General features: G+C 45.1%; 1 protein-coding gene across 3 annotated transcripts in view; it reads right to left on the reverse strand.

Annotated features, from left to right (window-relative positions):
• The window catches only part of Stimate (STIM activating enhancer), a 48,587-nt gene that overhangs the window by 387 nt on the left and 24,153 nt on the right, over positions 1 to 24,047 (reverse strand). For 2 of the 3 annotated variants that reach the window (XM_074043926.1, XM_074043927.1), the window contains exons 2-8: positions 20,436 to 20,484; positions 17,596 to 17,691; positions 13,675 to 13,796; positions 8,809 to 8,921; positions 7,694 to 7,771; positions 6,768 to 6,917; positions 4,509 to 4,674 (exon numbers count right to left, since the gene is read on the reverse strand). In XM_074043926.1, the coding sequence (XP_073900027.1) occupies positions 4,558 to 4,674; positions 6,768 to 6,917; positions 7,694 to 7,771; positions 8,809 to 8,921; positions 13,675 to 13,796; positions 17,596 to 17,691; positions 20,436 to 20,484 (725 nt within the window). In that variant the 3' untranslated portion in view covers positions 4,509 to 4,557. Of the gene's footprint in view, positions 1 to 1,471; positions 4,675 to 6,767; positions 6,918 to 7,693; positions 7,772 to 8,808; positions 8,922 to 13,674; positions 13,797 to 17,595; positions 17,692 to 20,435; positions 20,485 to 24,047 lie in introns of those variants that run through there. The other variant, XM_074043925.1, reaches the window with a different exon arrangement.

Genomic DNA, 24,047 nt, shown 5'->3' on the forward strand with positions numbered 1-24,047 from the left:
TTGTTTTTTTTTTTTTTTCCCTCTTTCACCCCTTCTCCTGGCTTCAAGTGGAAAGACTCCATCCCTGCTTGGTAGCAAGGCAGAAGCTTCTTGTGTGTGTCAATTAGAAGGATTTCCTCAAGGCGAGCTCACTGGTCCGTCGCATTAGACTTAGAGCAAGTGGCAACCACAGGTTCAAAGGTGGAGAAACTGAAGCTGAGGGGAGCCTGAACAGCTGCTCCATCATGTTTTTGCAGATGCTCTCATCCTTATGAAGCAAGGGGTTAAGGGCCCAGGAAGGACTGAGAAGAGACTATGCTTGCTGTTTACAGCCCTAGGAAAGCCTCTGCCTGAGACAGGTCACTGGGGGGGTTGGCCAGCAGGACAGTTTAAGTGCTGCAAGAGGTCTGTGAGTGGAGCCCACTCAAGAAAATGATATGTAGAGATGACAGGCCCAAGATCCCCGTGGAAGGTCACTTAGTTCTTCTGGGAGCTCCCAACACCCTCACCTTTGCAGGGGAAATTCCATGTGGCACATGGCAGGACCCTAAGCCTGGGGTGGGTGGGTAGGGAAGAGGACATGGATGGGAAAGTGGGAGTGTTTCCATAAATTCAAATATATTCTCAGCTCCTTTCTAGTTGATGATGGAGATTATTTTTATCCTTGAAGGCTCTAGCTAGATAGAACCCTACAAGGCACTGACATCTGATTATACCAAATGCCACTCCACAGCTGCCATATCTCAAAGCCCACTCCAGACCCCTCCATGGTCCTGGTCTCCAAGAGGCCAATATGAACACTGCCAGACTTGGCTGAGATAAATGTGGACCCGAGAATTCCCAGGACTCCAATGGGCAGGCTAAGCCTTGTGGGGGGTCCTTCCACTGTGCCAGGGTGTGGGGGGTGTTGTGGGTGGCTCCTATGGCTTCAACACTGCCCACAGCTGGCAATGCCTAGTCCCTTGGCCTTGGAGACAAGAATGTGGGATATTCACTCCTTACCCTAGCTCCCAATACAGCTTATTCCTCAGGAGGTAGATTGGCTTAGATATCATTAGCAAGGAAGTGGAAACAGCCAGAGTACGTTTGGCTTCTTTCCTCAGCAGAGTTTGGCTCCACTGCTGCCACAAGGCAATGAAAGGTTCATTCTTACTCTGCTTCCTGCCTTCTAACTTGCTGAGGAATTTTTTTAACCCAGCTAAGCTGTTTCAAATCCAGAGAACACAAAACCAACGACCACAAAAGTGATGATTTCTTTTTTAAAAAGCTGTATAAGATGTGAAACTTTATTGTAAACCATTTTACAATGTAAGTACATCATCTTCCCTTTCATTTCAATATGTGTTTCTGTGGTTCCTAACACCCGCACTGATACAACATCCCCACTGGGATGGCAGCTAAAGTGGTCATGGTTTTGCTCATGTAAGTCTGACTTGTAATAAACTTCATGAAAAAACCAACCAACCAACCAACCAGCCATCCCACCCACCCACCCAGGAGCTCAAGGCGCTCAAAGCAAGGCAGTCTACAAGGGCTTCACTGAAAGCAAAGGTTCTCAGGATTGCCAACATCTAAAAGGTAAAACAGAACTTTGCTGGAAGCCTGTGGAACTTCTTCTAAGAGTCAGCTCAACTCTACAATGTGGCTCCTTGGGCAGCAGGAAGTCCCCAGGCCACCTATCTAGGCCTGGCTAGAAAAAAGCCAGCAAACTGTCACCTGGAGGGTTGTGTAGGCTTTGCTCCCTCTAGGGTCCAGGGGCAGCATTCAGTATATACAGGCATATATATTTTCCCTGAAGAAAGAGACATGAGAGGTGATATTAACTCATGACTCCTTGTTGCTGGGGAGAGCACAAGTTAAAGCTTGAGGCAGGAGGCCACCAGTGTGCTTAGGGGCTGAGGGGCCACAGACCCTCACTTCACACATTTTCAGGCTGCAGAGACTGAAAAGCCACATCCACTTGGATCTCACCACCATCTCTCCTTTGCCATTGTCAATTTCCTAACAACAGCCAAAGGAAATAAAAATAACCACCATCTCTTTTAGTCAGATAAACTGCCTCATCAGCTTATTTCTATTAGTTACAAGAAACTTGTTCATGACCTTGACTTGCAAGCTTCCACTGAGTAGCATGGCCAAGGTCCAAATTTGGACAAATCAGATCAACAGCACACAATACCCTGTGGGTATCCCATTATTTTTCTGACACAGTGATACATGCCATCAGTCAGTGAAGGGCTGCACCTAATAAGGCACCTCGGAGCAGGTGGCGAAGAAATTTATTCCAGGGAGGGAGGACAGCTCAGGAGGAAGCCCTAACCACAGCCCTCTGCATCCACTTCTGTGGGACAGTGTACCACGGAAGAGGCCCCAGTGACCACTGAAGACTCTCTAGAGGGATACAGACTTGTGTGTGTACATACATCCACACAGGAGGGTAAGACCAAACATGTGATGTTACTCCATCCAAGTCTGCATACCAGGAGGCCCCCTGTGGACAGCTGCTAGACCTCCATTCCTGCTGAGCCAGCTATACAGCTGCAGCTCAGACTAAAGCCCTTATCGAAGATCAGGATACAGGGGGGGAAACCCATACTCATTTGCTACTTCTGTACCCTCCAAGCCCACCAGATTGGCGGGGGGAGGGAAGACCACAGCCATGGAATGGGAGCAGATGAAGCAAGGAAATGAGAGCAGGATCCAGACAGTCTCCATGCCACTTGCTGCCAGGCTCTCCCCTCCTCTGTCATAATACCTATGCCAGTAGAGTCACCTCCCACTGCATGGCTACGGCCCCTGCTCCTCTCAGTGGGACCTACATTCCTGGAGGAAGATGGTCTGAAAGGGCCTCCCTTAGGCATGCTATCCTGTCCACAACAGGCAGGACCATGAACAGCAAAGGACAGACCCAAAAGCCTGGTCTAACAGCTCAGCTCATATTGCCACAAGCATATTCAGATCTGTACACTTAAATAAAACACATTGTTACACAGAGCTAAAAAGAAGGTTCTGAGTACAATCGCCTCCCCTGTACTTGTCTCACATAAAGCCTGAGCCATCTCCCTTCCAGCTGGTAACATAGCAGTGTGGTTTTCTGTTCCTAAACGTCCGTGGCTGTGTCTTGGCTTGACAGACTATTGAACTCCTCCACCTTCCACTACAGGGATAGTGCTAGGGTCAGACCATTTCACCACCATTCAGCAAACTCCAAGAGCCCTGGGGGCCTGTGGCAATGCTGAGGACTGGGTGCCACCACTCAAGGAGGGGGACACAGCCTAGAAGCACCTTATGCTGTCTGTGGATTTAGCTGGTGAGCTCTCTTGCCTCTACTCACTCTGCCCCAGCCACCTTGCAGCTTTAGAGGGTGTGAAAATAGGCTTGCTTAGCCAAATGGACATTCTTCAGACTGCTGTGCAAGCAGCATAGGCATCAGGGCAGAGGATGGCTCTGTAGGCTGCCACAGTGGAGGCAGAAGTTGGAACCATTCTGACACTTGAAATTTGGGGGATCACCGGAGAGAGGCAGGGAACAAACAGAAGCAGAGGTCTTGAGTCTTCTGGACACAAAGACCTAACTCTTGGGATCCTCTCTCAGTACTGTTTAACCAAGCTCTCTAATCTGCCAGCAGAAATACCAATGAGCTTGTGGGCCCTGGCAGAGCCCTTCCTGTTCCATTCACACTGGGGCACACAGATCTACCTTCAAACCAGCTGCCTCATGCTCTGACTTGACCTTCACACATCACTAGGTTTCATTTCCAGATAAAGGCTATCTACCTTCCTACAGGATCATTTACTTATCTTATCAGGCATTACTTAACAACATTCCCAGCAAAAAACTGCCGACTTTTTCCTCCCACCAGCTCATATCCCATGAAAGGCAAACAAATCCATTTCTTTGGGGATTAAAAAGAGTTTTTAAATACAATAGTATAAAAATATAACTTAAAAATATAAAAAGTCAAACAGCATACGGAAGACTTAAAAATCTGTTTTGCCCATTTGTCCCATAGGTACTTTGTAGGAAATGAACACACTCAAAAAACATTAACACTGTTGCAGCTCATAAAACAGGCTTTAGAAATCAAGAGTTACAAAAGCCATTTTGAGTATGAAAGCATTCTGGTTCCAACTTCGTCAATGAGTGACTGTCGGCCCCAAGCACGTCATGTGTCCACACAGCTAGCAGACTCAGTGTGAGGACCCACTGCAGTCTGTGTATGCCGTTTTTTTTCCCACCATCCAACCAGACATAGGATAGGGGCTTTGGGATCCCTCACAACACTGTTCAGGACAACAACAAACAAACAAAGCTCTTGCATATTTGGTCAGTGTTTGTAGTGCAACTGAGCGGGGACCCTTCAGATGCCCACAACCCCCTTGAGCACTGGTTCCTCTTCCCTTTTTTTCAGTCACAGTAGTCTGGGCGTGGGCAGAGAATGAGCAGAGACAGCAAGAGGAGTGGAGGTAGAAGAGGAGGGACAGAGAGAGGAGGGAAAGGATGACGCTGTAGGATGACCATCTACTGACCCAGCAGCCAGCTGGGTCCCCAACTTGTCACCCCCAGCATGGGAATGTGTCATACAGGCAGCCCGAAGCGGTGCTTCTTTTTCTTCACAGGCTTGAGGGGGGTCAGTCTGCGGAGATCCTCTTCTACGTCGGATTCCTCCATCTCATCATCGGCTGAGATCAGGATCTGAGGTAGCAAAGAGGCATGGCCTGAGACACTACCAGCAGTGCCTTCTGCATTCTTCCTTCCTGGACCCTGGGCCCCTCTGGAAGCATTAAGTCTCATGTTTCTTTTTGGTGGTACTGGGGTTTAAACTCAGGGCCTCACACTTGCCAGGCAGCCACTCTATCCCTTAAGCCACGTCCCCATCTCTCAAGTTTCTTTAGAAGAGAATGGCGGGAAGAACCTCCCCTTACACGAATTATGCTGTCCACTGAAACTAGTACTAAGTCAATACTTGCTGGCTCTGCTAGTGCTCTCCATTTCTCCATCCAACCTCCAGCTGGACCCAAACCAATCAGACCTAACTCAGCAGGATCCTGACCAAAAAACTGCATCTTGACATATGGCGTCCCAGGGCCCTGAAGTTGTCTTAAATACAGAAGACGCAAACCGAAAATCCCCTTTTAATAGCAAAAAAATCCCAAAACAACCTAATAAAAAATCGCCCACTGGGTATACACAGGCATTAGGATTCCAGAGGGGCTGCCTTGAACCAACTCTATCATGTCTAAAGGCAAAGAAAAGCACTTGCTTTGCTGAGTCCCTGCAACAACTCAGCCATGCAGCTGTGGCATTCAAGGCAAACATGCTCATTCCCTGCCTACCTGCCAGCCTCAATCTCAACATCACAGAAAGACCAGAACAGCCCACATCCAGGTGGAGAGACCCAAAGCCTACTTGTGCCAGGGAACACAAACTTCTACTCCAGGGTAGGACAAACAGCTCACCACCTTTCTCCTGGACTGATCCCTTGAGGGCTACCTGCCTCCAATCTTGGGCTCCTGCCTAAACTTTTACTCTACCACCTGTACAAGCATATTGCAATTCCTCAGCCTGGATCACAGATTGCCTTGCCATCTAACTCAGACTCCATCTGGACCCTGCTTCTTGTCATTCCATTCTAGATTCTGGAAAACAATGCTACTCTGGGGCTGGCACAATGGCTCAAGTGATAAAGTACCTGCCTAGCAAGAGCAAAGCCCTGAGTTCAAACCTCAGTATAGCCAAAAAGAAAAAAAAAAGCTACCCTGACCAATGTGAATTTCACTTTATTATCCAAATGCCAAATTATGTAATGGTGAATGCTTATGAACTGCTTCTTTCACCTTTAAGACTGTCATTCATCAAATATTCACAAACCCTTACCATGTGACATGCCCTGTGCTAGATTCTAGGAAAATGAACCTACAGAAGATGTGAGCTTACCCTTTGTCCATCATATCTGTTCATTTTCTAAAACTCCCTCCCAACTGCCCCAGGGAGGTCCTCATGCAGCTTTGATTATGCCTCAGTCTAAGAATGCACTACTAGTGTGAGGATGAGTTATTTATGCATCTACCATTCATGAGTCTGAGGGGCTCTCATTCCTGAGAGGCATCAGTCTCAGCCATTCTATGGCTCCCACAAGGAGTGCAGTGCTCAGCACTGGGGAATCAGGGGTTTCCCCAGGTCCCTCTGTGCCAGCCAGCTGCATGCCAAGGCACAGATGTTCAGGAAGTGCTCAGGACCACTTGAATACTGCTGCTCATGACTGCTATTCTTCCTGAAGTCCAAACCTTTGAATTTAGGAGACTAAGGGGTAAGGAGAGATGAGATTGCCCTTTCAAAGTTTACCTATTCCTATATTTTAGAAGTTTCCAGCTGGCATAGGCAACATTTCTCTTGCTTGTTGGTAGTGGGCAAGGCTTTCAGCACTTTAATGCTTGAGGGTCAATCATGAGACCCACAAGGGTCCTTGCCAGCTTCCCAGAAACAAGGCAGCACCTCCCTTGCCTGTCTTTCTCCACTGGCAGAGGGCCTATCAGTGGCAAGCTGTACCTACTATGTGTTCTACCTTCCTGTACTAGAAGGCCCATGAGACAGCAGGCCTGGCCCCTGGCTAGATGTGTGAGATCTGGGCTGCTCTTCTCTCAGCCTCTTCTCCCTCCCTCTGACTGGTGCTGTTATGCAGCACTCAAGAGATGAAATGCATCAAGAGACAACATGCAAACACAAGAGATCTCTAGGGCCAGTGGTAAGATAGCCAGGTCGGTGGGGAGAGTTAGGGAGGTCCCTACCTCAGATTCAGACTCCTCATGGGATGCAGCCCTTCGGTAGCGAACTTTGCTCCCATTCCTTGAGTCCTGGTTGGCTCCCCTCTCTTCTAGTTTAGCTTTCGTCTTCCCCTTTCTCATGAGGAAATTGTCTACTACCCAAAACATCAAAGCCTGTGGGAAGGAAAAGTGCAGGTTATGCTAGAATAAGCCATCTTTGAAGCAAAGCAAAGTGGCCTCCATACCCACCTTTCTCCACCCCCATTCCAGGTTATAAAATCTAGAACTAGAGGAAAAAGGAAATTCATCCAGCCTTCTACAATCTCCCAGAAGCTTTGAGAGAGATTCCCAATTTCTATTTCCTTTGCTACAGTTTTATTATCATGAAAATCCCTGTCCTGTTCACCTAAGGGTTCTTGTAGTAAGTGACGGGCAGCCTGTCTTGGATCTGGAACCAAGGTCTCTGGACACCAGCCTCTGGGTCCCAACAGACGCTGTGTAGCTGGTCACACACTCTGCCATGTGTATGTGCCTTGGTCTCTTTACCATTGATATCACTGGCTCCTGACTTTTAGCCATTGTACTTGTGAGTTTTCCTCTGAGATCTGAGCCCAGGAACAAATGAATAGGGCACATTTGAAACAATTCTGACCTAACAAATTGGAATCATACATTTGGTGGAATGCCTTGGTGGGAGGTTTCCAGGCAGGGAAGGCAAGAGCTCCCAGTACCCTTCATCTTGATAGGGACCCTGGAGTGGGGACCTGCCTTTTGAGGAAGCAATCCCAGCATTTCTAAGTCTGGGGGTGAGAGTGGGGAGGTAGCAACTAGTCACACTGAAAGAAAGACTTAAGAACTCTAAGGTGACTTTTCTGTTAGAAAAGAACTCTGAACAGGAACACTGAAGAGCAGGGCACAATCTGGGGTAAAACATACAACATGGCACTGACATTGACAAAGAAAGGGACGATCAGCATGACGATGGCAAGTTTCAGGTCTGGGTTTTCAATAGGATTCAGTAGGGCCACCTGAAAAAAAAAAAAAAAAGCAGAAGCAGACTTAGTGAGGTGGGAAACCACAGGGGTATGGTGCAGGAAGCCTTAAGAGGGGGCTTAGCTTGTACGTTCTCCAAGATGGGAACGGCCCCTAATGTCCATGGTGACATAGTCTCCTAGATCTGTTAAAAGTCCCCTTTGGAACCATGTTGAGCTGTTAGTGCTTTATCAGCTTTCCCCTTGGTATGGACTTGCAAAGCACAGTGGACTTACAACTACTGAGCCAGAGCCAGTGCACACACCAAGTGGGGAGAGGCTTGACACCCTGGGTGTTGGGAGGAGCATGGGCTTTAGGAAATTGAAGAGAGGCAATTTAGCAGTTGCTCATTAGAGGCACCAGACCACTTTCTAAGCAGAAATCCTATACTATAACCACTTCCTACAGGACAATAGCTCTGAAACACCTTGGCTTATTTTCTTAAAAAAGTAAAACCCAGACAAAAATAAAACCAAAGGGAGGCCAAGATCTGAGTCACATGTTTCAGGCTCTTCAGTAGTTTCATGTGGGGATGAGAAGTGCAGTTTTATCTACATAGCATTGGGGTCAGAGGGCCGAGGCCAGGGCTCAGCCACATATCAGCATGTAGGTAGGTAGTCACAAACCATGAAAGCTTTCTCAGTGATCCCTAATGGCTCAGTTAAATCACTGGCCAAGACAGGTGTATGGGAACATTTGCAAATGTTAGAGATATTCACAATAGCAAAGCCTGAGGATTAAACAGACCATAAGCAACCCACAGGCAGGGACTGTATTTCCATTGAGTTTATATAACCCAAGGCTTAATCTAGAGTAGACATTTACTTAAATGAAGCAGATGGATACCAAGTAAAAGAATGACACCTTAATGCTCTTGTAAACAGCTGCCAAATCAGACCAAATCCAGGGCCCATTCATGGAGTTAAAACAAAAATAAATTTGGTTTTCTAACCAGGCTGGGGCATGTGGGTGATGGGGGAAATACTGTTTGCTTAGCTTAACAGGGAGCTATGGAAGCAGGAATGAGACAAACCTTTTTCCACTGGAGTATGAGGAGGACAATGAAGACAACTGACTTCTCAAAGATCATGATCACAATGTAAAGGGCACACTGCCCGACCCAGGCCCCACACTGCAGAGGGTCTCCTGTGGGGATAAGAGTGTGCTTAGTCACATGGGCCCAGGCATCTAAGCGGGACCCCCCCTTCCCCCCGAAACTCTCCCATAGCTCCCCATGAGTCCTTATACCCTCAACTACACCCCAGGATCCTGGCTCTAAGGGTACTTCATAAGCCCCTCCAAACCCTAAAAATCATCTCATCCCTAACAGACAAACACAGCATTCTGAATAAAATCAGAGAATTCCTAATTTGGACATACTAGAATGGCCTTCCTTTCAAGAGATTCCAAGATAGAATTAAAAGGCACTAAAGTTAGTAAGTGCTCATTGCTGGAGCTCAGAAAGGCGTGGCTCTCTCTGTCTGCTGGCAGTCAAAGCTGCATGAAGCAAGACTGCTATTATTATCCACTGTTGATTTTTCCAGTGACTGGTGTTAGCCTTCCTTTCCACTGTCCATAAGCACACTGATGCTGTGTTTATGAAGGCAGTAATCGATCTTTTTGTTTGTTAATCTCCCACCTATCCACCTCCTGCCCCTTATTCCACTCCCCAGTCATCTCTGCTGCCTTTATCCCTGAAAACAGAAATCTGACCTGGGAGAAATTCAGATTCCAACTGTCTAGTATAGGTGACCCCAAAACACCTGGCTAGGGACAAATAAGAGAGAAGTCCTCAAGGGAAGGAGATAGGAGTGATGGGCTAAGTCCTGCAGCTATGACAGAGGTCCATCTGTGATCCTATTGGTCACCCTGATTGAGAAATGGAAGGGCGCAACCATCTACTCTGGCAGACACTTGGGCCCTGGCGTGTCTCCAGAATGCTTCAAAAGGGACACAATGAATGGTGAAGGATGACCAGCTCCTCTAGGAAATGATCTTGTGAGATGCAAAACCTTGGGAAGGGCCCCTGGGAGCCACACACACCTCTCTAAAGTGGAAGACCCAGGGAGAGTGGGTTGTGGGTTCCAGGACTCAAACTGGAAGCTCTGTCAAGAGGTACCTGAGTTTCACTGGCCAGAATGGGGACAGGCTAATATTTCAGGGGAGGCAAAGGCTCCAATCCAGACTGTGAGAAGAGAACAACATAAAAAGAAGTCTCCAGCTTCTCATTTGATCCTAATGTTTTCATAGCAATCCCTGTCCAGGCACCCAAGCCAGAGGCCCCAGGCCCTGCCCCTGGTCTGCCAATTGCACAGAGTAGAAGCACAAGTGAATGCCTTTATGCAGCTGTAACGGATACAACACCAGGCTGTGCTGTTCCCTTTTCTGGAAAATGCCGGAGAAGAGTCATAGAAAGCATACAGAAATGCAACAGCTGCCTCCTCTGAGGCCTTTCTATCTACTTTCACTTCTGGTATATGGCATTTGAGCCAGAAGTACAATACCTCCTTGCAATATTGTTAATGGAATTTTGCAATGCTCCATTAATCTTATTGAAAAAAGTTCCCCAAAGTAGCAGATGAAACTATTTGCTAAAAATATTAAGACTGGGGATAGCCAGGCAGGAAGTACCATTGGGAATTGTCTCTGAGGTAGGACTGGTGTGTCTGGAAGTCAGCAGAGAAAGTGACACCATTTATTTACTGTCACAAGAACATCTGCTTGCTCAAAGCATCTTCACTTCATTTGCTCTCAAACTGTGATTGACAAAAGAAGAAAATGCTTTTCTTCTTGTCTACACAACTGAGGTCCTGCTTCCTTCTGCTTCATTTTGATGTTAAAATAAGAAGATTTAGGACTCGTAGAATGGCTGAGGGATAGACCACCTGCCTAGCAAGCACTGCTAGGCAGCATTGCTAAATAAAAAAATAAATAAACAAGGTTTAAAGCCATGATAAAAAGAGAAAAAAGCACCTGTGTCCTGCTCTGACACATTCTCTTCTTTGCACCCAGGTCACACATTGCCACAGCTGGACTAAGTGCTTGTGTGCCAGTTTGCTCATTTCTGTTTCCCTTGAGAGTCTTTCAAACACTTCCCATAATCTCATCTCTAAAGAAGCAACATGGCAGGCATGGTCACTGTGTCTTGCTTTTTACTGCAGGGACATGGGTGGTTTTTTTTATTCAGTAACATGGTGTTTGGTTTCAGTGAATCATTCCCTTGGGATAAGTTGCAGGAATAGGGGCCAAAGAAAGGAATACTGTCTGTTTGAGAGGTTCTGGGAAGGGAGAGTCTGGATTGGGCAGGCAGCAAAGCCCATGAAGCAGTGCACTGAGGCATAATCTCATTTTCATGGAAAGAGTAAATTCATTATCTAACTGCAGACAACACATATTATTTAGAACTGCTCATACCTTCAGACCAGGTAAGTATGGCTTATGTTCCAACTCCTATGATCTTTTCTTCTAGAAACTAAGCAAGCTACCTAGAAAACAAGTCCCTATTCTTCATTTCTCTGAGAAGAGAGTTGTGGAGCCTACATGAAATTCCTGCCTTCAACAATGGGCAGGCTCACAGGTGTGGTAGATAGAATAATGATCCTGCGAAGATGTCCACATCCGAATTCTCAGAACCTATGCATATGTCATGTTACCTAATGGTAACAGAGAGAAAATCACAGCTGCAAATGGGATTAAGTTGCTAATCAGCTGATTTTAAGACAGAGTATCAGTAGTATCTAGATTCACCCAATGTAATCACAGGGACACTTTAAAGTAGAAGACAGCAGTGGAAGGTCATGGCAAAGTCAGAGCAGTGTGATGTGAGAAGAACCTGATCTGCTATTGCTGGCTTTGAAGGGAGCCAAGAGTCAAGGAATGCAGACAGCCTTGCGGCTGAAAGGGGCAATAGAACATTCTCCCATACTGCTTCCAGAAGGATCCAGTCCTAAAACACCTTGATTTTAGTTCAACAAAATATTGGACTTCTAAAGGAAAGAACTATAAGATAATCAATTTGGGTTGCCTTAAGCCACTAAGTCTGGGTTAATCTGTTTAAGTAGCAACAGAAACAATATAAATCAATAACTAGAAAACAATAGGTAACTGAGGAGACAGTCTGGGGAGGGAGGACTTGGGAGGGTCCTTGACAAAGGGCAGCTTTCTCTGGATATGCCCTGGTTTGAAGACTCTGGTTCCCAATGGCAGTGACTTGAGGTGAGACAAAGGGCAGAGGCAGGCCAAATGGGGAGAGGAAGAGGCATAAACATATCCATTGCCTTCTTTCACTCTACTCTTGGGCAAACAGACAAAACATGTCTGGGAATGACTGGTACCTTAATGTATGATATATAAGGACTAGATCTGACCTCCACTCACAGGTCACATAGGTGACTCTCAGGGATCCTTGTTAGTTCTGGTCAGCTACAACTGAGTTGAGGATCCTGCCTTTCAGAAGGAACCTCAACAGCAGAGGAGCAGTATGAGCACTATTCATGGAGAAGGGGGGAGGGTTTAGAAATACTGCTGCAGAGGGCAAGAGGTTCCCAACCACTCACTGACTGGCTGCATCACCTAATTCCTCTGAATGTCTATCCTAAATTGAAGATGATGTCACATTGGTCCACATGTGCTATGGTCCATTTCCATCCCAAAAACTGAAGAACTGATGACTCAGAGAATCTCAGAACCTTCCCTAGAGCCCCAGAGCACATGCTATGTGTTAGACACTATCTTAAGTCAATGACTCATTAGCATCAAGTATCTGGGCTAAGAAAAGCCCTCCCATGAGCTCATCTCCCCTCAATGGGGACAAATTACTTAAGACTTCTAGAAATACCCATGGCACTCGCAGCCAGTTCCACTAATCAGTTGCCCTTTTAAACTGTTAATCTCTTGGGGCATCTTCAGCCATCTAGGAGTGAGTGGCACCTGAACCCAGAGCTGTGAGCTCTTTGGAAGGCCTGACCAAGAAAGTGGTGTGGGGATCCAGAATTCTATCCACATTCCTATCCTCTTGTGCTGGATGCTCTCTCATGGTGAAGCTCCGATGCTACTCCAACCTGAGAAGAGAGGAACTCCTGCCTGCAGACAGAAGGGCCCACAGGGCAAGCAGGAAAAAGCTGACATTACCCTTAACCCTGACCTGAAACCCTGGTGGGGGGTTAGAAGAGAGCCCAAAGAGGGCATCTTACCAGCAGCCGTGTGGAGGCCATATCCAGCTGTTCCTCATGCTTGGAGCCAGCATGAAGGCAGTTTCCTACCCAAATTGTATTCCACAGGGTCTGACAAGACAGACCAGCATCTACAAGTCACCTGTTTTAAGCCTTGTCTCTGAATGAGGATGAACCTTTTGTCCCTGGTGACTGGTTCATCCAGATGCCACATAGGGGACAAGCTCATAGTTGGGAGAAAGCAAGGCAATCTGGCATCACAGCTAGTCCTGGCTGTTGTGAGTTCTACTCTGCCAGTGAAATGGCCTAGTGGATGGGAAAAGCACAGGTGTACAGCAGAAAGAGGGGCACAGCTTTGACCTCACTATTGACCACCTCCACAAATGAGAGTTGCCTATCCCCTCTAATAGGGGGGCAGGTGGGGTGAGCTCTATGGGAAGCTAGGCAAAATGATGTGGCCTTGTAGCCCTTGCAAGTAGGTTCGCCTGCAAGGTAGAAGGGGCAAGCAACTGATCCTCTCTTTGATTCTAGGGTATCGCCTGGCTCCTGTCACCTTCCCTGCCACAAAGGTGAGAGTCTTAGCATGAAGCTGGCACCCATACCCACAGGAGGGTGACACTCAGGCCCACACAGTCACCAGCTCCCAAACCTCTAGATCCATTTGCCTGGTGGGCTGCAAAGGGCAAGCAGTCCCCACTACGTGCTACCCAGTATCCGTGGCATGTTACCATATTCGCCAAAACGCAGGGATTCCCACTGTTGCCACTCCACCAGGACACTGACAGCACGCACTCCAACATAGATGAGCAACATGCCCACAGTGGCATCCAGAAGAAAGTTGATGAGGTACCTAGGAGGAAAGGGCATACCAGCATGGTCAGGGAGCAAGAGCCACTGAGCTAGGCCCTCAGTGCAGTGCTTACCAAGGTCAGAATCAAGACTGACTTACCCAGCCTTCACCTAGTCTTGTAGTGGGGGGACTGGAAGCCTTAAATGTAGCTACAGAAGAGGCTACAGAGGCTGTGGCTTTCACTTTCAGGTGCCTGACAACAAGATGCTAATACCAACTTAAAGGAGTGGTGGGAAAGGGACAAAAAAAAATTTTAAAAATCTCAAATGTTCTTGCCAGGACAAGATTCAACAGAAGAGAGTACCTGGAAGCAGCCAAGGAAATCAAAAGGAAAACAAAATTTGATGAACAACAAAAATATGCCCATTGATTTTGTTCACTCCTGAATGGCCCAGCACACCTAAGGCCCCCAGAACAGTGCCACTGTCTCAGAGCAGTTCAGGAAAATGGTCTCCAAGGTCTCTTAGACAAACAGGGAAGGCCACATGGCCCTTGCTCTTCTCTATCTGCAGTCATGTGCAAACAATACTTTTGCACTTTCTTTTCTTTTTGGGTTTTTAAAGGCGATACTTTCACACTGTTTCTTTTCTTTTCTTTCTTTTTTTGAAGCACTAGGGATCCAACCCAGAAGTCTATACATGTTAGGGAAGTGAGCTACCACCGAGGTACTTTTCCACCCCTTGCATTTACACTTTAAAAGAAAGCTTTACTGTCCTCAGTAAAGGCCAGAGGATTAGAGGAAGAAATGGAGTACCAGAGTTTCTACCTGCCTGAAAAAAACATTTTTTATTAGCATATTATAGCTGTATTGGGGGCACATTGTAACATTTATAAAAGTGCTTACAATATATTTTAGATTCACTCTTCCTCTCTTCATCCTCACCCCCCACTGCCTTCTTAGAAGAGTTTCAACAGGTCTCGTTCCATTTTCACACACAAATACATAGTATTTCCACCATATTTGCCCTCCTCCCCTTTCTTAATGCCCTCCCCTCTTCCACTGACACCAACCTCCAGACAGGACTTGTACTTTCCTGTTCTTCACTTTTTTTGAAAAAGACATTTTTGTTTTTTTATGATGGTTGTACAGGGAGTTGCAATGTGACACTTCCATATGTAATATGTATTATACCCTGAATTAGTTCATCCCCTCCATTATTCTCCTTTCTACCTTAGTCCTCTTCTTATGGTGACTTCAACAAGTTTGAATGTTCCATATTCATACTTATAAAGTACATGAATCATATTCACTTTCCTTACTTTATTTACCCTTCTCCTCCCATTAGCATGACTTGTTTTACATTCTTGTTTAGGTGTCTGTTGTTCAGTGGGATTTACATTCTCATCAACAATGCATGAGGACTCCTTTTCCCCCATATCGTTGTCAACATTTGTTGCAGTTTGTGTTCTTCATTCATGGAAGTATTTTAATAGGAATCTTAATATGGTTTTGATTTGCATTGCCAGGGATGTTGAGCATTTCTTTATGTGTTATTGGCCATTTGGACTTCATCCTTTGAAAAAGCTCTGTTCAGTTCAGTTGCTCTCTCTTCATTGGGTCATTGATTCTTTGGGGAGTTCCATTTTTTGAACTCCCCATATATTCTGGTTATTAATCCCTTGTCAGATATAGCTAGCAAAGATTTTCTCCCATTGTGTAGGTTGCCTCTTCAATCTAGTGACCATTTCTTTTGCTGTGCAGAAGCTTTTTTGTTTCATGTAATCCCATTCGTCAATCCTTTTTCTTAGTTGCTGAGCCAATGGAGTACTATTTAGGAAATTACTGCCTATGCCTATAGGTTCCAGTGTATTCCCCACTCTTTCCCGCACTACTTTCAAAGTTTCAGGTCTATATTAAGGTCCTTATATTTGTACAGGGTGAAAGACATAGATCTAGTTTCAGTTTTCTGCATGCAGATATCCAGTTTTCCCAGCAGCATTTATTGAAGAGGCTTTCATTTCTCTATATATTTTGGGTGCCTTTGGTCAAAAATCAGGTGGGAGTAGCTGTGTGGATTCACATCTGAGTCTTCTTTGCTGTTCCATTGGTCTGCATGTCTGTTTTTATGCCCGTACCATGCTATTTTTATTACTATGGTTCTGTAGTATAGTTTGAAGTCAGGTATTATGAAGCTTCCTGTGTTGTTCTTCCTGTTCAGTATTGCCTTGACTATTTGTGGTCCATATTTGTGCTTCCAAATGAACTTTAGGGTAGATTTTTCAATCCCTGAGATGAATGTCATTTGAATTTTGATGGGGATTGCATTGAACATATAGATTGCTTTTGGTAAGATAGCCATTTTCACAATATTGATTCTTCCAATCCATGAGCATGGGAGATCTGACAAAACCTTTTCCCTTGCTAAGGAAAGGCCCCTGCCTATCTGCTCTCCCTCAGGACCCTGTACCTAGATGAGGCTGAACACAGCTCACCACAGGCCCCAGCTCTCTAGGGCAGATAAAATGGGAGACAAGGTCACTGAGTCAGGTACTGACCCTGTGTGACATTGCATGGCTCTGAAATTCCTGTGGATCAGCTTTAGGACACTGGGATGTGGCTTCAGGAGCCTCTAAGCTGCTAAAGCCTGAGACACTTTATGAAGACCTGCAGCTCTCTGCCCCAGCCAGTGCTTTCTGACATGCACAGCACTCTGATATCAAAGGGAGCATGTTGTGTTCGGTCCCCAGAGGCCAAAAAACCAGCATGGAGAAGGAAGGGGCAGAAATTTTCTCCACACTGCCCTTCTCTTTAAAGTCACAAGGGGTCACTCTTGGACCAGCGATAGAAAGAACAGCACTAGCTTCCAGAAAGCAATTTCTCCTCGGGCCTGAGGCTATGGCTCTCTCTTATATTTAACTATTATAAAGTATAGTTACACCTGAATTCTCATGTCTGAGATTCAGCCTGAAAATAATAAGGACAACAGATGTACATGCTGGCTTTACATTCATCCATGCACTTGTTAAATACTTCTTGAGCCTACTGTATGCTGCCCTTGGGAAAAAGGGCAAGTTCTACACTTTGTACTCAACACAGGGGAGATGGGCAGGTGGCAGGGCATTATGTGGGCCCTGGAGCCAATCAGACTGGTTCAAGTCCAGCTCCACTATTCCTGTGCTGTGAGAAAGTAAATGCTATAACTCTTTGGGCCAACTGGAAAGTTGGCATGATCAAAGTATATATAGAGTAGAGTTGTTCTGCAGATGGAAGGAAGCAGGAGATTAGGCAGGGATAAAGGTAAGCCTCCCCTGCCATTCCATCTACTCTGAGAAGGACCATTCAGGTGCTACTGGCAAGGAAGACAGCATTTCAGGGTCTGGTTAAAGTTTCAGACAGATTGCTCTGGGCTCTGTGTGGAAGGCACTCTGCACTGACAAGGTGGAACAACCCATGATCCTTAGGTCAAAGAGATCAACAATGGTCAGCAACAACTATGCCCTTAAGTGGCTGATTCCACAGGGAAGCCCCTTGTGTCCTGTTCTGGCACAGAGACACTCATACAGTGTTACCTTGCCCTGCCTGGGGTTGGGAACCAGGGAGACACAAGGGTACTAGAAAGCCAAAGGACAAAACTTGGACTGACCAGTAGAAAACCAATGCACCAGGCAACTGTCAAAACCCTGAGAAACTGACTTCTGGGTATGTGAGGTCATGTCAGCATACACAGGATGAGCTCCAGAGGAACAAAAAGAAAGGAGGGGCACTCCTCAACTAGAGGGGAAGTACTGGCAGGAGAAAGCAAGGTCACTTTGCATTTTAAATTGAAGGCAGACTATGTTCACACTGAAATACACTTACAGTGAACAAGGGTCCTCTTCAGTGAGATCTGCTAGGTATACATTTGCAAAGTGGATGAACAGCATCCCTATGGCTTGTTTGGAAGTATCTAAAAACCTGCACAAAATAGAACCAACACTTGTTATTCATCTGACAGGAGGGTAATAGCCAATTGTAGAGATCACCCAGACTGACTCTGTAACCTGGGCCTGAAACTGTCCCCTAAACTCAGCAGCAATGGGGAGTCATCAAAGGACAATGTGTATGAGACACAGATAGTCCCAGATCTAGGTCTTCAGCATGTCTCTCCCCAGTCCTGAGGCAATAGCTAAATACCCAGATTTGAGAGAACCAATGAAGGGGAAAATAAAAATAAGAATTATCAACATTCAGCAGTAATGCCTTTTTATAAAGCAAGTACATACCTAAACATTTTATAAAGGACCTTTATCTCAGTGATTTATTAAGGGTTCCTCTGAAGGGGAAATGACTATTTTGTTAGCAGGAGCAAGTCGAGGCAGCTTTTCTCATGGACACCATGCTGTCTTGAAGAGCTAACTTTCTCTTTCCAAGTGACTTACTGTTTTGGAGTTTTGTGCTTGGAATCTATTTCTGAAGCTTTACTACCGTATTATGTATGAAAAACTGCCACTGTGGGGTTACAAACAATATAAATATGTATTAGACATTTGTTTAAATATCTTTAAGGAGCACACACCTGGTCTCTGCTCCTGGTTCCTGATCACTTCCAAACCCCTTGTAATTTCATGAGTGCCATGGGTGCTAATTTTTCCTATTTTTTTGTGCGCGTAGTACTGGAGCTTAAACTCAGGGTCTCATGCTAGCTAAGCAAGCTCTACTACTTGAGTCCCCAGTTCTTTTGAGTTTTAGTTATTTTTCAGAGACAGTCTCATACTTTTGCCTAGGGTTGGCCTAAGATAATGATTCTCCTGCTTCATCTCCTGAGTGGCTGGGATTACAGCCATACAGCACCATTTCTAGCTTGTTTCTTGCTAACTTTTTGCCTGGGCTGGCTTGAACTTCAATCCCCATATCTCTACCTCCCAAGTAGCTGGAATTATAGGCATGAGCCACTGTGCCTGCTTGATTTTTGGTTATTTATTTATTTATTAGCAGTACTGGGGTTTGAACTCAGGGCTTCACGGTTGGTAGACAGGTGCTCTACTGCTTGAGCCATACCTCCAGCCTTGGTTTTTGGTTTGTGATCCCAGTGCCAATCAAAGGATTCCTACTCCTTTGGAATGTACTGGGTGATAGGAGCACTTTTGTTCTAATGAGGTGATTCTTTGTGGCTTCTGGAGAGCTTCAGGACAAGAAAAATCACCAGAAAGACTAAGTTATAATCAGAAGCTTCAAACTTTCAGTGCTCCCTATCCTGTGGGTAAAGGAGAGGGGCTAGAGATTGAATTAATTATCATTTCTACATGATGAAGCCTCTATAAAAAATCCTTGAAGTATAGGGTTTGGAGCACTTTGGAGCTGGTGAACAAAATTATACACAGGGAGAATGGCGCACCCCATGTCCTGTGCTCAGGAATTTTACAGACTTTATTTACTTTATCTAGCTGTTTATCTCTGTACTGGTTAATTGTAATTGTCAGACTGATTGGATTAAAAATCACCTAGAAGGGTAAAGCACACTTCTGGGGGTGTCTGGGTGTGGTGGCATTTCCCAGACAAGTAGATCATAAGGACTCTGACCTATGAATCCTTTGATGGATTTGATGGATTCATAACATGATGGCATTATTGAGGAGGTGAAAGGTAGGAGGTAAGTTCTAGTTGGAGGAAGTAGGTTACTGTGGGTGTGTCACTGGGGGCTTTATCTTGGTCTGGCCCCTTCCTGGCCCTTCCCTCTGCAACCTGGCCACAGTGATGTGAGCTGCTCTGCTCTGACATGCCCTTCCCAGCATGATGATGGACTGAAACCTCTGAAACCATGAGCCAAAACAAGTAATTCCTCTTGTAAGTTGTTTATGTCAGGCATTTTGTCACAGTGATAAGAAAAGTAACCACAATCTGTATCCTTTATAATAAGCCAGTAAATGTAAATAATGTTTTTCCGAGATTTGTGAACCAAGCTTGAGGAAGGTATGGGAACCCTTGACCTTGTAGCCAAGTTGGAAGAAGTGTGGCTTCCCTGAGGACCCACTAATTGTGACTGGCATCTGAAGTGGGGGCAGTTTTGTGGGACTGAGCCCTCAACCTGTGGGGACTATGCTTACTCCAGGTAGTTAGTGTCAGAATTGAGTTAAATTATGGGACACATAGCTGGTGTGTGAACTGATGGAAAAATTGGTTGGTGTAAGGAGAAAAAACCCATATACTTAGTTTCTGAAGCATTATGAGTACATAAATAGTTTTCCTTTATTCTAGGACCAAAGAAGACTATTTCTGAAGAGAGAAGCATTTACATAGGTATGTCTGACTAATCTCCAAACTTAGATGATTTTGTTTACAGATATAGACTACAGAATCCAATACTTAAGCATAACATAAATGTGGTAGATAGAGATCAAGAAGCCTGCAGCACAGACTAATGTATTTGGATTGTTTTCCATCTTCCAAAATTGGAAGAAGCATGATCATATAGAGCACCTGCTTAGCAAGTGCAAGGCCCCAAATTCAAAACCCCAGTACCACTAAAAAAAAAAAAATATATATATATATATATTATATATGTATATATATATAATATATATATAATATTGCAATTGCAATATTATATGCAACTTCTCCTATTACATCCCCTACCCACTCCAACACTTCTCCTCAAAACAAACAAAAAACTCCAAGCAGTCAAAAGCATTGTAGGGATGAGTTAACACTTCAGTACATACCAGATTCTCCAAGGTCGTCTTTCATGCTTTGGTTCTCTGAAACGTTTGACTGGAAGAACAGACAGACGTTAGTAGTTTTCAAAGCAATAACTAAGCAAAGTGCACATATAAGTCACATATAAGTTGGGTTATCACTGTTTACACTACTAAGTTAAGGTACTCTCTCTCTCTCAACATGTGACAACATACAGTAAGTCCAGTGAAGGTTACAGAGGCCCTGTATTGTTGACAATCAGCATGAACTCTTTAGAACTAGCAACTTATAAAGAATGACTCCTCACAGCATGTGCAAAAACTGATTTTTTTTTTCTTTGTGACAAGGCTCACTTACATAATTACTGGAAACAACAAAGGAAATGTAGTTGATTCTAACTTTGGGATATGCACTTTCCAAGGACAGATCCAACTATCAATCCAGTTTACTGTGTACCTACTCCAAGCCAGGCATGAAAGACAAATGTAAAGTCAGCTGCCTAGCAACTAGGGGGACAAACATATAACCATACAGTGCAGGAAGTGCTAGAGAAGAGGATGACCAGCCCTGCTTGCCTGCAGGGAAGGTGGTAGTTAGAACAGGCTTTCCTAATGGAGACTGTCAAGCCAGGTCCTGAAAGGTGGTCCAAACGGACCAGGGAGGAGAGAGAAGATATATTTTGGGCAGAGCCAACACCAGGAGCTCATAGGTACAGGGACAGAGCATGGCAGAGTGTGTTTGACATAATTTCGCTTCAATACAGCAGATAACAAGAGAACCTACTAGAGAAATAGAGGTAAGATGGTGGACAAATTGAGCAGGGATCATGAGGGAGGGTTTTCAGTGGTGGGCCAAGGAGTCTAGAATGAATCCTAGAGTAGAAGAAGAGTCGGGGAAGATTTTGAGCAGATTCAAAGATCTGCTGGAGTTCATTTGAAATAATTGTGCAGATGATGGACAATCTGGCTGTGCTTGCAGCATTAGGTAGCAGTACTCTGGCTGCAGAAGGATGGATTCTGGCTGTGCTTGCAGCATTAGGTAGCAGTACTCTGGCTGCAGAAGAATCAGCAGGAGTAGAATGCTCACTCAGCAAACTGCTTGACCATAACTGGCAAAGGCCTCACCAGATTTGCACCTGCACCCTGGGTTGTCTGCAGACACAACCATCTGAACCAGAGGAAACAAAAAGTTTAAAGGCTGTATGTTCCCCCTGAAGCTCTCATCAAGTATTTATTTCCACAATGTTTTTATCTACTAAAACAAATACTGAAAGTTCCAACTGTATGATATTCACCCCACAAAAGTACTGAAAAAAAGAAATAGGGACTGATGTAAGCCCACAAAAGATGCCTTGTTACAATCGGTAGCAGATAAGAACCAACTTCTGGCAGAGTACTAAGCTGCCAATAGTTGCAAGAGGAGGGTGACAGGGAAAGAGAAAATAGTATCCAAATCAATAAAATCTACTCTCTGGATAAATACAGACAATCTACATTTGGCAGAGCAAGAACTGCCTGTAAAGAATTGAAATAACAAGTCCGGCATTTGGAGAGACATATTAATATAGAGAGACCAAAAAGCTGGTGGAACTTCAAGGGGGTCTGTCATTTCTTGACACATTGCAGACAAAAAACCTCAACAATGCTGAAGAATCTAGAGCTGAGGTCAAGAGGTTTTGCTGGCCTAAATGGTTCCTGAAAGCAGATCCTTCATGCAAGCATGCCAAGTCTCACTGAGGGGGCTGGGGCTCAGGACAAAATGGTCCTCTGGTCAGGGTCAGAGCCACATCACGCTCAATGGTTTTTCTGCCTCAGGGGGACTATCCCTGTGAATAGAAAAAAAGAGACATCGACATATGCCAAGGAGAATGTTCTAATTCCTAGAAGATAAATCTTGAAGTATGAGTGGGTGCAATATACTTTCAAATAGTTTAAGGGGAGAAATTATACATTATACATAATTATACACAAATAGATTACATCGAAATGGTATAATTATAACATATTATAACTACATACAAGAAATATAAGTTAATTACATAATAAACCCATTATTGTAATTATACTATATTAATATGACATATATATATTAAGAAAAACCAATGTGGCACTGCCGGCTGAATCATGTGCACCTCATTCATATGCTGAAGTCCTAACTTCCAGTTCCTCACACTGTGACTTGTATTTGGAGATGGGGCTTTTGAAGAAGGTTAAATGAGGTCATGTGGGTGGGCCCTAATCCAATATGACCAGTGTCCTTATAAAAGATTAGGACATAGATACATGAATGTACCAAGAAAAGATCATGTGAAGGCTGCAAGCCAAAGACAGAGGCCTCAGAAGATATTAAATCTGCCAACTAGCACCTTCTTCTCAGACTTCCAGCCTCCAGAGAAAGTGTGTATCATTTAATACACCTAGTCTGTGATGTTGTTATGGCAGCCACTCTTTCATATTGTTTTTATTTCAAATTTTAAAAAGGAAATGACAAAGCTGTCTCAGAGCCTTCACTAATGCAGTAAGGTAAGACTGGTAGGGGAACCAGTGTAACTTACAGATGGGCTTTGGGACAAGAAAAGGAGAAGAAAGGTATGCAGGTCAGTGCACCGTTGTTGATTCAGTTCTTCTGGAGAGCAGAAGTGTAACTTCTCTTTTTCCCATCTCCTTTCCCTAAAATATTCCAGAATCAAAAATCTCTCTAATTAAATAATTAAAGGAAGAAGAAATAGTAAGAAAGCTGCTCCAGATCAAATAAAATGAGAAAATCCATTCATCTATCCTTATCTTGGCTCATGGAGGAGCTTGCTGTGTGATAGGTTCCACTTGGCAAGAGATGAAATAGACAAAATTCTTGCTTGCTTTACATTCTAGTGTGAGGGGCCAGTGAAATATGGGGTACATCAGCTGGTGCAGAGGTAAACTCTGTAGCAAGGCAGGAGAGCGGGGGGGGGCTGGGAAGTGGGGTGTGAGGTGTACATAACAGTCTGGGAGGTGAGACAAGACCTAAGGAAGATGTAGGGAAGTCAAATAGGGTCTTCCCCTTGGAGCCAGGGCAAGAGCCATACTTCTACTTGTGGGGGACAGCAGCTGCTGCCCACTAAACAGGCTCACTTTGCAGCTATGCTGAGGGCAGCCTGAAGAGGGCAACATGGGAGCAGAGAGACCTGTTAGAAACCAGGACAATGACCCTGGGCCAAAGGATGGCAGTTTGACCTGTAGCCACAGGAGGACTGGGAATAAGATAACAGATTCTAGGTATTTCCATAGTTCACAATGGCTGTGGGCTTGAGAGAAATTGATAGGAAAGCCTCCAGAGGTGGGAATTTATACTTCTCTCACACTACTGTGTGGGTGGTAGTGGGGGGGAAGGGGATTCTGGGAAGACACAAGACTATAGGTAAGGACCCTGGAGTTCCTTGATGTCCTTTAGGGAGGATGGGTCAGAAACCCAGTCCCAGGGAATCAAGCTGCTCCCTCAGAAGCTACCAACAAGGCTCACACAGAGTGGCTCAGGCAGAGCTCAGGGACAGTCATCCTTCCCTAATCACCAGTGCGCCTGCAGGACAGAGACAACAAACTCAGACTGAGCCAAGAGGCCCAGCCTGAAGCAGGCGCACACAAGATCTGGAATCAAAGGCT

The sequence above is a fragment of the Castor canadensis genome, chromosome 10, assembly GCF_047511655.1.
Source record: "Castor canadensis chromosome 10, mCasCan1.hap1v2, whole genome shotgun sequence".
Lineage (NCBI taxonomy): Eukaryota > Metazoa > Chordata > Mammalia > Rodentia > Castoridae > Castor > Castor canadensis.